Here is a 12,045-nt window from a genome sequence, read left to right as displayed (position 1 = left end):
TATCCATTCATCCATCCATCCATCCATCCATCCATCCATCCATCTGTTTATCCATCCGTCTGTCCATCCACTCATATGTCCATCTCTTTCACAGTATTATCTACTGAGTATGGCAATATACCAGGCATTGTAAGTACAGTGTTGAAAGCAGGCAAGGGTCCACACAGCTTCCAGGGAGGGAAATTATCATCAATCCCAGGGATGGTTACTGTGTCTAATACTAGGTGACCCTGTAAAAGAGCTGTAATTTGGGAGTCAGGGCCAGAGGGACTTCACGGAGATTTCTGGGGAGGGGCAGAAAGGCTCCAGGTTCCAGGTAGCTTTATATAGGATAGAGCAGGAGATGAAGGCCAGGCCACAGATGTCAGAAAAATCCACACAGATGACATCTCTAAGCTGTTGCTTTGTCTGCCTCCTGGAGTTCAAAAAGAAGGGGGCTAGGGTGCATGGGAGAAAGAGAGCTTTACCTGCCCAGGCAAGAGGCTGGTGTAGACAGCATGCAAAGAAAACAGCTCTGGAGCCAGGCAGTGCCAGGGCCTTGATCTTGCCTTACATCTGCAGTTCATCCCCTTCTTCTGGGCTAGACCTTTTCTGGGAACAATTTTTCATGTATACCATGGGGGGCATCCCCTCTGCCAAGCTGCTGTGTGGGTTAAATGAAATTGTAACTCAGAGTTGTTAACACAGACTTGGCCCAAGTAAACGCTCAGAGTGTGGCCACTCTCCCCCACTGCTATTTTGCTTTGCAGTTTGTTGGTCTTGATGGCCAGGGATATACATCTTCCAGTCAGCCTCCTTGTGGAGAAGCATTGCTGCATGTCTTCAGACCTGTGTGCATTTATGAACCTACATTGATAGGTTTGTTCATACCAAGGTCGTGGGGACACCTTTTCTGTGCCCCACAACACTTGCTTAGCAGATTGCTGCTGCTCTTGGGCCAACACCCTTAGGTTGCTCCTTCGGGGTGCTGTAGGCAGAGTCTGCCTCAGAAAGAAGCTGGGGTCCTTTGTCCTTCAGACCTCATCCCAGAGCTCCGCTAAGGACACTTGTGGCCCCAACTGATTGTGAGTACAGCTGTGTCCCGCACGTCTCTACTCAATCTTGAGGCATAAAAGGACTTATGTCAGCTTAATTAACTAGAGCCCTCAGCAGACCAGTTCCTAGCATTTCTCCAGCCCTTAGGCAAATCTGCTTCTGGTGAGTGCCTGTCATCTGACGTTAAGAATTGCTTCTGATGGGTAATCAAAGAGATCCCTGGTTCTGGCCTTCTGCGGAAGAGACCAACCTTTGGTCTCGGATTCAGAGGGAGTTGCTGTGTGTCCCCCACTCCGTGGAAGATTCATTCCTAGTTGCTCTCTGATAAGAATGAGCAAGTTTACAGGGTGCCAAAATGGTACATTTAGTAGTCTGTCTCAGATAGCAATGACTTCCATCAGTCTAAGGGAAATCATGGGCTATGCTTCACTGGCCATTGCTGTTGGAAGGCAGCTGCGGACATGGCTTTGTTTGTGTCATTTCCAGTGGGATACAGGGGACAAGAAGGGGCTGCTCCTGCAGTTCTCAAGCCAGATGACATATATAGGAACGCTCTAGTAATCTCATCCTCCGCTAAACTTTTTGACCCCGTTCACAGATAGAACACACCAATATATAAAGTCCTTGCTGAAAGGAAGAGCCTCCAGGTGGAATCACAGCAGTGCTGGGAACAGGCCATCTGGCTGATAGATCATCACAGTTCTGGATCCCTGCTGGGTACTTTCTGGAAGGCCAAGTGCACATGCTTTACTCAAATTCTAGGCAGTTTTGCACATACCTGCCAGGGCTGGGCTGGGTGTCTCCATGGTTGTCTGGGTGACCACATGGACACTGGAGTGATGTATATATCTCTCTCTCCTTCATTTTTCTCTACTCTGCCTTTGCCCGCATTGCTTTTGGGTGAGAAAATGCTGAGTTTGCTTGAAACTGTAGCCAGCTCCCTCGTGGGTCCTCAGGTACCCATCCCTCCTCTTATGTGCAGGAACTGGCATTTAGGCAAAGATGGCTGCCGTGGCAATGGGATGTATACACCTCCCTAAAGGCTTTAGATGATGTCCCATGCAGGGGTGACTGGCTTGGCAGAGAGGCTGCACTGGGTGGAGGACAGAGCCTCCTCTCTGCCTGGGAGGTTTTGTTCTTCCAGGCAGTGTGTCGAGAGAGCAGGAAGATGTCCAACCAAGATCCAAGCTCAGCCTCCCTGTTCTGTGTTCTCATCTGCAAATAGGAGTGGTAACACCCATCACATCTACTGCTTACTGGGTTTAATGAGATGGCCTATGCCAAGCTCTGACACCATGGCATCCATTCTCACTTCTCAGCTTGTTATGTGGGAAAGACTGAAACCCCAAAACATCGAAAAGAAAGGACGATAGATGCCCATTCATACAATAGATGCTCATACATACAATAGATGCCCATACGTATAATAGATGCCCGTACATACAATAGATGCCCATACATACAATAGATGCCCGTATATACAATAGATGCCCATACGTACAATAGATGCCCGTACGTACAATAGACGCCCATACATATAATAGACGCCCATACATACAATAGATTCCCGTACATACAATAGATGCCCATACATACAATAGATGCCCATACATACAATAGATGCCCACACGTACAATAGATGCCCATATGCTTGTTTTATTCATGCTTGGGTTGCCCTCAAAGACCACCACAGACTACCAATTTAATGGACAGACATGTTTTTCTCATAGTGCTGGCTGCTGAAGTCCAGGGCAAGGTGCCATAGGGCTGGCTTCTGGGGAGGCCTCTCTTCCTGGCTTGCAGAAGTCATCTGCTCACTGTGTCCTCATATGACCCTCCTCTGCATGTGCACCCCTGCTGTCTGTCTTTCTACATACGGACACCAGTCCTTCTGGATTAGGCACCCATCCCATGATCTCATTTAACTTTTCCTCCTAATCTCAAAAGAGTTATTCTGGAGCCTAGGGCTTCAACACAGATATGGGGAGACATATGGATCAGTCTAGAGCATGTATGTATAACTGGGGGGAGCTAGTGAGTAGTATGTTTGTTGTGTGTGCACATGTATGTGTGTGCATATGCATGTGTGTGCATATGCATGTGTGTATGTTCACCTGGATAAGTGTGGAGGGTAGATGTTGGCATTGAGAGTCTTTTTTCTATTGCTTTCCACTTTATTTCTTTTTATTTAATTTATTTTATTAAAATAACATAATTGAAGAACAATTAGATAACTATCTATCATATCAGATACAATAAAAACAAAATTAACACTCAAATCATTACAAAGCTTGTATGCCTGGCTTTCTTCCAGATGATGATGTGATGGAGACCAGATAGGGCCCACCTTGTTTTGGGGGACCAGGTCTCTCATTGGACTTGGAATGGCTGTTTTGACTAGACTGGTGGGCCAGGAGCCCTTGAGATCTACATGATTCTCACCCCTCTTCCAGTGTTGGGGTTGCACCACAACATGTGGCTCCATGTGGATGCTGGGGATCCAGACTCGGGTCCTTAGCAAACAAGCTCCCCACTGAGCCCCATCTCTGATCTCATCACGTTTAATAGGAATACACTCCACCTCTCCTTCCATCCTAGGCTTCCTGCAAGTATGAAAGCAAGAGCGGGAGATTTTTTTGGTGGGTATGGAGACTAGAAACCACCCTCTGAATACAGTGGTGTAGTAATAAGAGCGGCGGGGCTGCGTCCCCGGCACCTGGCCGCCCACATGGCTAGCTCTGGCTTATGCCCCGAAATAATTATACGGAAACTGTATTCTTTTAAACACCGCTTGGCCCATTATATCTAGCCTTTTCTCGGCTAACTCTCACACCTGGACTAGCCCATTTCTTATAATCTGTGTAGCCCACGAGCTGGCTTACCAAGAATGATCTTAACCTGTGTCTGCCTGGAGTGGGAGAATCATGGCGACTCCTTGACTCAGCTTCTTTCTCCCAGCATTCTGTTCTGTTTACTCCTCCCACCTATGTTTTAACCTATGAGGGCCAAGCAGTTTCTTTATTGCTTAACCAATGAAATCAACAGATTGATATATGACACTCCCACATCACAGTGGGTCTGTAGATGTGTGTATGTAACAGTTATCAACGGTTCTAGAAGCTTCCTTTCCTATTCTTGCCATAAAATATCTTAAAAGAAAATGACTTTTTAAAGTCCTAGATGGAGCTGGAGAGATAGCTCAGCAATCAAATATGCATACGGCTTTTGCAGAGGACCTGAATTTGGTTCCCTACACCCATGTCAGGTGGCTCACAACCACCTGCCGCTCCAGCTGAGAACATCTAGCAGCTTCTTTCAGCCTCCACAAGCACTACATACATATACACCCCCGACCCCCCCACACCTAATTAAAAAGAAAATAAAACACTGACAATAAAAATGTAAAGCTTTAGAAAAATTGTATTTCTGTTAACTTTGACTTACGTCATAACTTCTCTTGATACTAGAAAATATAGAGTCATGGCAAATACATAGAATCACAGCTATAGAAATAACAAAGCTCACATCCTACAGCACAGCACAGGAAACCAGGAAGGGGGTGACTGGACTACTGCAAGGGAAAGCTCACGAGCATGTTTTCACGGTTCTGTGTCAGTCATACTTGGGTTATAAAATTAAAAGGCAGCTGGGTGTAGTGGTGCACACCTGTAATCCCAGTGTTTGGGAGGTGGAGGCAGGAAGATCAGAAATTTAATGTCAGCCTTAAGGTATCAAGTTCCAACCCAGCTAGACTACCTGAGACCCTGCCTCAAAATTGTAAAAATAAAATTTAAAAATGCACTTAAAACAGTAGGGAACCGAGCAACGTATTGAAATATAGCCTCAGCCGGGCGGTGGTGGCGCACTCCTTTAATCCCAGCACTCGGGAGGCAGAGGCAGGCGGATCTCTGTGAGTTCGAGACCAGCCTGGTCTACAAGAGCTAGTTCCAGGACAGGCTCCAAAACCACAGAGAAACCCTGTCTCGAAAAACCAAAAAAAAAAAAAAAAAAAAAAAAAGAATATATTCAAGCCGGGTGGTGGTGGTGCACGCCTTTAATCCCAGCACTCGGGAGGCAGAGGCAGAGGCAGAGGCAGGCGGTTCTCTGAGATCGAGGTCAGCCTGGTCTACGGAGTGAGTTCCAGGACAGCCAGAGCTACATATTAAGACCCTGTCTGAAAAACCAACCAAACCAAAAAGAATAGCCCTCAATTTCAAAATCACAGCTTTTCTAATTTATGCCCTTTCCCCAAATACAAAATGACCCAAGAAATACTTGAGACCATCTTGTAATTATCCAGAACTTGTTCACCCTGCCCTACTGTACTCTACATTTTGAGGGCGGTGATGGTTTGGATTTTGGTTTCTGAAGACAGGGTTGCTCTGTAGCTTTGGAGCCTGTCCTGGAACTAGCTCTTATAAACCAGGCTGGCCTCGAACTCACAGAGATCTGCCTGCTTCTGCCTCCTGAGTATTGGGATTAAAGGTGTGCGCCACCACTGCCCAGCCCTACTGTACGTTTTTACTGATTGATTGATTCAAAGGCTCCCTGGGAAGCTGAGGAAAGTGTTTGACTGTCAAGAATGAGGGCCTGAATTCAATTCCAAGAATCCACATTTTTAAAAGGCAGGATAATAGAGTATGTGGAGTATGCTTATAATCCATGTAAAAGGCTCCCGGAGAGAGACAGATCCCTGGGGCTCCGTGGCCAGCCAGCCTAGCCTGCTCAGCAAGCTCCAGGCCTGTGATATTTTTTCTCAGGAAAATGAGACATTGGAGCTAGAGAGATCGTTCAGTAGATAGAAGAGTACTTGCTGATCAAGCATGAGTTCAAACCCCCAAGCCCCCAAAAGCCAGAGATGTAGTACACACATCTGTAAGTCCATGCTAGAAAGGAAGATGGGAAACAAAGACAGGAAATTCCTCCTGGTGTACACTGCAGAAAAACTGACAAAAGATTCTGGATCGACTCTCAAGGTTGTCCTCTGGCCTCCACATGCATGCACCTACACACACACACTCACACACACACACACACACACACGCACACGCACACACACACACATACACACACACACACACTTTTCCTGGGTTGCCTGCATTCTTTATTATTTTCAATGAGTTTCCATATTTCCCTGCTCACTACTGACCCGCACGGGAAGCCCCGCGCCTGGATGTCTGAGACTTCCTGCATTGGCTTTTGAAGAAGCAAGGGCATGGATAATGATTACGGGAGGAGGGATCTGGGGCTCCCTGTGGTACTCCATGCATGGGGGTCAGTATGTTTTTGGTGGAGGCTCCTGGTAACTTTCTATGGGAGTCAGGTTGGGGGTCATTCTGCCTGTATATGGCTCCGCTTTGGGTATCTGTGAGGACCAATGAGACAACTCATGTTTTCATTGTTGGCAGCACTGGGCTAGGAGGCTCCTGCTCTGCTTCTGAGAGTGCAGCCAGCCTGGATCCATGTAGTGTGTCCCCAGAGGTGACCGAGCCAGGGAAGCACCCCCAGGAATCCAGGGGGCCAGAAGGTTCTCCAGTGCCCAGCTCATCACTGTCCTGGGAACAGGCGTATCCCTCGGCCCCCATGCCCTTCACGGAGTGTCCCCCAGAAGGTTGCTTGGCAAGCTCAGAAGCAGCACCTGAAGATGGTACCCTTACCCATCACCCTAGGAAGGAAGCTTCCTCTAGTATCCAAGGGGACGCCTTAGCAACGCTTACTCCTAAAGGGGATGGCTCCACACAGCACACGATGGCCACCACAACCCCCAGTGCTGCAGAAGACACAGAACCGAAGGGAGAGGGACCAAACTCATCCTCCAGAGGCACTGGCCAATTGCCAGGAATTTCCCTAGTGCCTCCCCAGGAGTCAAGGACAGAACTGCTGTGTGGAGAGAGTGACTGGCCTGGTGGTTTTGAGTCCCAAGAGAAAGCGGATGTAGATGACTTCTCTCCCCCAGCGTCTGCCACTAAGGCCCCTGCTGCCACTGGGCTGAGGATGGAGAGCTCAGATGTCCCAGAGGAGTCCCCCGCAAAACTTGAGACCATGTTCCCACAAGATCCAGTCCTAAGATCGTCTGATAAAGAAAGAGGGGGAGTGGAGGTGCTACCTACGCATTCAGTCAAGAACTTGGAGTCTCTTGGAGGCCACCATCCTTCTAAAAGCAACTTGGGGGCTGAGCCTGGAGTTGGAGCGATCACTGCCGTCCAGGAAAGCTGCCAGCAGAAGGTGGAAAAGCAGCTGCCGCAGGCAGAACGGCCCTCAGACCCACTAGATTTTGCCACAGCTCCGAGAGATAGTGACCTCTGGAAGGAGACTCGAGGAGACACCAGAGATGTTCAAAGCCAACCACAGACAGGGACATCAGGAACTGGGTCCCAACAGGTTGTCTATGTGGCATCAGGTAACCAGCTGGATGCTAGCTTGCTTGGGAGTACTAAGGCCTCTCCATTTACTAGAACAGAGGAAACACATACAGCCTCCAGTCCCGCTGCACAGCCTGCTACTTGGAATTCTCCCGCTGTAGAGGAGCCCAGCTTGTCTAAGGAGACAGATTCTGAGGCTGAGATGCCACTTTCTACAGATCTGGCCACAGAACAGGTTGATACGGGGGTGGTGGAACTGAAGCCAGCATCAGATCTGGGAAGAACACCAGAAGAACAACCGGAAGGCAGCCTCCGAGGGGCCTTTGCCCCTTTCTTGCAGGGGCAAAATGATACAGTCCTAGAAGGGCTGTTGCTACCAACTTTCTCCCATGGGGCTTCAAATGAAAGTTCTGGAAAGTCAGTGGGATCAGGTGATGGTCCTAAGGCTCCCGAGAATACTGAAACCAGAGTTGTGGCTCGAGAAGAAAGCAAATCACTGGGAGACAAGCCTAAGGGACAAGAAGCCATCAGTGTCCTTGATGGTATGGAGTCTGGGAATCAAGGGGAAGAGAGGTCCCAAGCCTTTCACAGTGAGCTTCATCTGGAGTCTGACAAAGATGAGGTTGCAAGGCCACACAGTGACTCTCCCAACTTAGACTCAACACAGCCACCCAGACAGGCGGTTGCTGGCCACAAGGATGGGCCCCTCTCTGGATCAGCAGAGGCAGTGAGGCAGGTAGGTGCTGAATCTCATATAACTGGCATACCCACCCCACTGTACAAACACCATGAGGAGGACCCCATCCTGTCCTCAGCATCGGCTGGAACTGCTGAGCCATCTCCTCCCCAAGAAGCCACCTGGGCAAGTTCAGGATCTCAGACCAAAAGCCCCAGCATGCTTCAGGGCAGTGCAGGATTGGGAACAACACAGTTACTTCCCGCTTTAGACTCTGAGAAATCAGGTTTCCTGTCTGTTCCAGCAGTGGAGGAGGAACCCAAAGCTGGGGAGGCGGAGAACATATTGGAAATAAAAAAGAGCCACTCACCCTTGCAGAGGCTGGAGAAGGCCGAACCTGGACAGGAAGTTCATACCAATGTGTTACCTCCCCTCAGTGGGAAGAACTCAGTAGTGGGACATGGACACACTATGCTTGGTTTGGATCTAGACTGTCAGGGAAAACTGTCCTGTCCAGAGGACAGCCTCCCACTACCTCCAGAGAACCTGCTCCAGTCATCCAAACTGGACCCAGAAGCATCTGTCTTTGCTGTTCTCTGTGAGAAGGCCCAGTCACCTACAAACGTGCAAGGGGCTTGTCCAAGTGGTCCAGGTCCAGGTCTGAAGAAGGGGGGTACAAATCCTTCCCCAATCCTATTACCCACGGAAGGGAAGCCTTGCGTAGGTGCGAGCTTGCCCACTCATGAAGGAAAGGAGCAGGCTTCAGAACTTCCCCCCAAAGGCAGTCCTTGCAACACTCCAAGTTCAGCACTCGAGGATACAGATCTGGGAAAGGCACCATCAGAGGAATCAGAACCGCCAACCCCACTGGGACAGAAGCTGCCTGCATTAGGAGAAAATGAGCAAGGGGGCGTGGGCAGTGGCGGTCAGCCCTCGGAGATCCTGCATCCTGCAGAAGACACTGCTCTTACAGGAAACTTGGGTGGAAAAGAGAGTTGCTGGATCGGGCAGGGGCAGAGCAAGTCCCAACAGGAGCTGGGTGATACTTTGAAAGCAGGCAGCCAGCGTGAAGAAGCACGTTGTGGGGACTCAGGTATTTCTGAAGCAAGTGATGGACTGCCCCTGCCTCAAGGCTTGGGTAAGACAGAGGTGGCAAGTACAAACACAGTGGAGGCCCCGCCTTGTCCACCTGACTCAGTAGCTCTCCTGGATACCGCGCACTGTGCTCCGGTCCCAGTGCCTACCAGAGTCACGCCCACCCAGGATGCCCTAGAGAGTGAGGCCCGTGATGAGAGTCAGGAAGAGTCGGCCCCACAGCTGGAAATGGAGCAACTGGCCACCTTCGGTGTAGAAGCACAGGGTCTTCTTGGCAGTTTCCCCAGAGGGGCAGAGCAAGATGGTATCGGTGGATCTGTGGAGGCGAATGTTGATGCCCGGGAAGGAGACCCTGGGATGCAGCAGGCTTCCGAGGGACCAGATGTGGCTCTGCACAGTGGCTTCTTTCAGACTGATCAGCACCTCACGTCTGGGAAAGAAGGTTACACCTCCACCCTGACTGAGCCGTGCCAACTTGAACAGCTTGAGCCCAGCTGTGGGGATTCCTTGGGGCCAGCTGGAGAATCAGATAGGATTCCCGAAAGTACAGTGGACGTTCTGGCACACAGCGCTGTTTCAGATCCACAGAGGCTCCTGCCGGCTCGACCACCTGAAGAGACTGTGCCTGGCGTCCCTTACCTACATATCAATGGCACTGCAGGGGAGGATGCAGGAGATGGTAGCCTGAGACCCGTTTCCTCTGAAGACCCCAGAGCACCTCATGAACATTCCTGTCCCACAAAGGAGTTCCCACCTGCTTTGGAAAATGACACTCCTGGAAAGGTATCAGCTATCTCCTTCACCACACTCTTGCAACCAGGGGAAATCTCTGCAGCCAGGGCTGTTAGTGGTGGCCCTCAAGCTGGAACTACTGAGGGACCAGTGAGTCTCATGCCCTACTTGGACAGAATGACATCCCTGGCCAAAGATGAGCAGACGACAAGAGAGCTGCATGTGACTACAGCTCCAGAAGCAAATACCAGGCCCTCTGAGGTTGCAGCACCCGCTGCCAGTGAGGATGCAGCAGAAGAGACAGGTGGTCACAGGGAGAGTGCAGTAGAACTTACCCCAGATCTGAGGGCTGGTGCATCGGGTAGCGAGGGTGCGAGCTCCAAACAGACCAGCATAATTACGGGTCTTCCTGACTTCAGAGAGCACATCACCAAGATCTTTGAGCAGTCTGTGCTCGGAGCCCTGGCTGCCGACCGGCCCCAGAGTTTACCTGGTGAAAAGGCAGGAGCATCAAGGAATTTTCTGGTTGAGGGACCCGGCATATCACCGAACCCAGAGAAGCTTCTAGATGGGGCTCAAGGAGTGGCTGCTGCCCATCTCCCTGTACCTCCTGCTGGACTCCAGGTGGAGAAGAAGCAAGAGTCGATCATGGAGGCTGAGATTTCTCATCTGCTTCCCCAGGATCCAGCATCCGAGAAGCTGGGGGTTCTGGCCAAGACAGCCTTGGAGGAGAACCTTCCAGGTGCCAGGGTTGAGGGGGAAGTGACCTGTGACCCATTGATGGTGACCAGGGAGAGGCTAGAAGGGACTGGGGAATTTGACCAGGGAGCTCAGGCTCATTTGCAGCAGGGAAGAAGCAGGCAGGAGTCAGCATTGGGCCTTCCCTCCTCTGCAGCTGTTCAGGGGGTACCAGCAGAAAGAGCTCCTGGCTTCCCTGTGGCTCCTCAGAGCCACACAGAAGAGGCTTCTGTTCGAGGGGACAGCAGTCCTTCTGGAAAAGAGAACTTAAAAACACTGGCCAGCGATAGTCAGCCCAGAGGAGCCGGTACCGGGGCCCCTGTTCACACCAAGTGTTCAAGTAATCTACAAGGGTCCACCAGTGCCCTGGAGGGCTCTTCTCCTCGCGGAAGTCTTTTGACTGTGCCTGAATCTAACCGTGAGCCGTGGATCCCTGCCACACCTGGGGGTGAAAGAAGCCCCAAAGCTGCTGTCAGTACTGCAGAAATGCAAAATGTGCTGGCCTACCAGGATACCCCCAAACCTCTGGCTGGAGAAGTGTTGGATACTCCTCTGAGGCCTAGCAAAATGGCGGGAGCTGCTGAGGCAGCAGAAGGTGACATCACACCAAGCACAGCTGAGACGTGGGCATGTGTGTCTGGTGACCTCCTTGAAACAGGTACTGCAAGGATGCTTCCCGCTGTGGCAGGTGACTCAGCACTGCCTGGGAGCTGTCAGGATCCAGGATGTGCCAACAGGACTCAGACAATGGAAGGCACAGCCACCCTTCAAGGGGACAACCAGGCCAGACACCAGCAGGACCAGGAACAACTGGGCCCTCAGCTCCCTGCTCCTGTAGGGCATGCGAAGACGAGTGTCTCTTCACCTCCAGAGCCCGATGGAAGCAAAGACGTGAAGCTGGACCTGTTAGCTCCAGAAGAACTCTACACTGGCAGGTACTTAGATGCAATGCCCCAATAGGTTCAGATCCAATACTATCCTGACCCTGATGTCAGGTTATCTAATAGGAGGCTAGCTTCGTCTCTGTCTCAGGGGTTAAGTGGCCCCACTTACCCTCTCTGGATGTGCTGGGATTCTGAGAGGCAGGAGAGGGGAGGTCGGAGGCACGGGATCTATGTAGTTGACATGTCTTGTTCCTTTTCTTTGTGCTTTAATTCTTCTAAAACCACTGGAAAAGCGTGATTGGGTGATAGGCTTCGGGCAGTCATGTTCTCTGGAGTGCAGACACGACTGCTTTCAAACGTGGAATTGTTTAGGTGAAGGGGCCTTGTGTGATTCAAAACAGCTCCCAGCCTATCGCTGCCTAAGGGTCTCTTCTCCCTGGGGATATTGGTATGGTGGCCACTTAGTGTTTATTGGGCAATGTGCTTTGGAAAATAGGATTTGGGGAAGAGGCAGCACTCTCCA

At 50.6% G+C, this 12,045-nt stretch overlaps 1 protein-coding gene across 12 annotated transcripts in view; it reads left to right on the top strand.

Moving 5' to 3' along the window:
* The window catches only part of Tacc2 (transforming acidic coiled-coil containing protein 2), a 200,367-nt gene that overhangs the window by 53,178 nt on the left and 135,144 nt on the right, over positions 1–12,045 (top strand). For 11 of the 12 annotated variants that reach the window (XM_041665996.1, XM_041665994.1, XM_041665993.1 and 8 more), the window contains one exon: positions 6,444–11,573. In XM_041665996.1, coding sequence (XP_041521930.1) covers positions 6,444–11,573 — 5,130 coding nt within the window. The remainder of the gene's footprint in view (positions 1–6,443; positions 11,574–12,045) is intronic. The other variant, XM_041665991.1, reaches the window with a different exon arrangement.

This window comes from Microtus oregoni, unplaced genomic scaffold (genome assembly GCF_018167655.1).
Source record: "Microtus oregoni isolate MIOR12 unplaced genomic scaffold, Mior012 000016F_ref0000370, whole genome shotgun sequence".
In the NCBI taxonomy this organism is placed as follows: domain Eukaryota; kingdom Metazoa; phylum Chordata; class Mammalia; order Rodentia; family Cricetidae; genus Microtus; species Microtus oregoni.
Note: the sequence above shows the minus strand (reverse complement) of the source record. Positions and strands in the feature narration are given on the sequence as shown.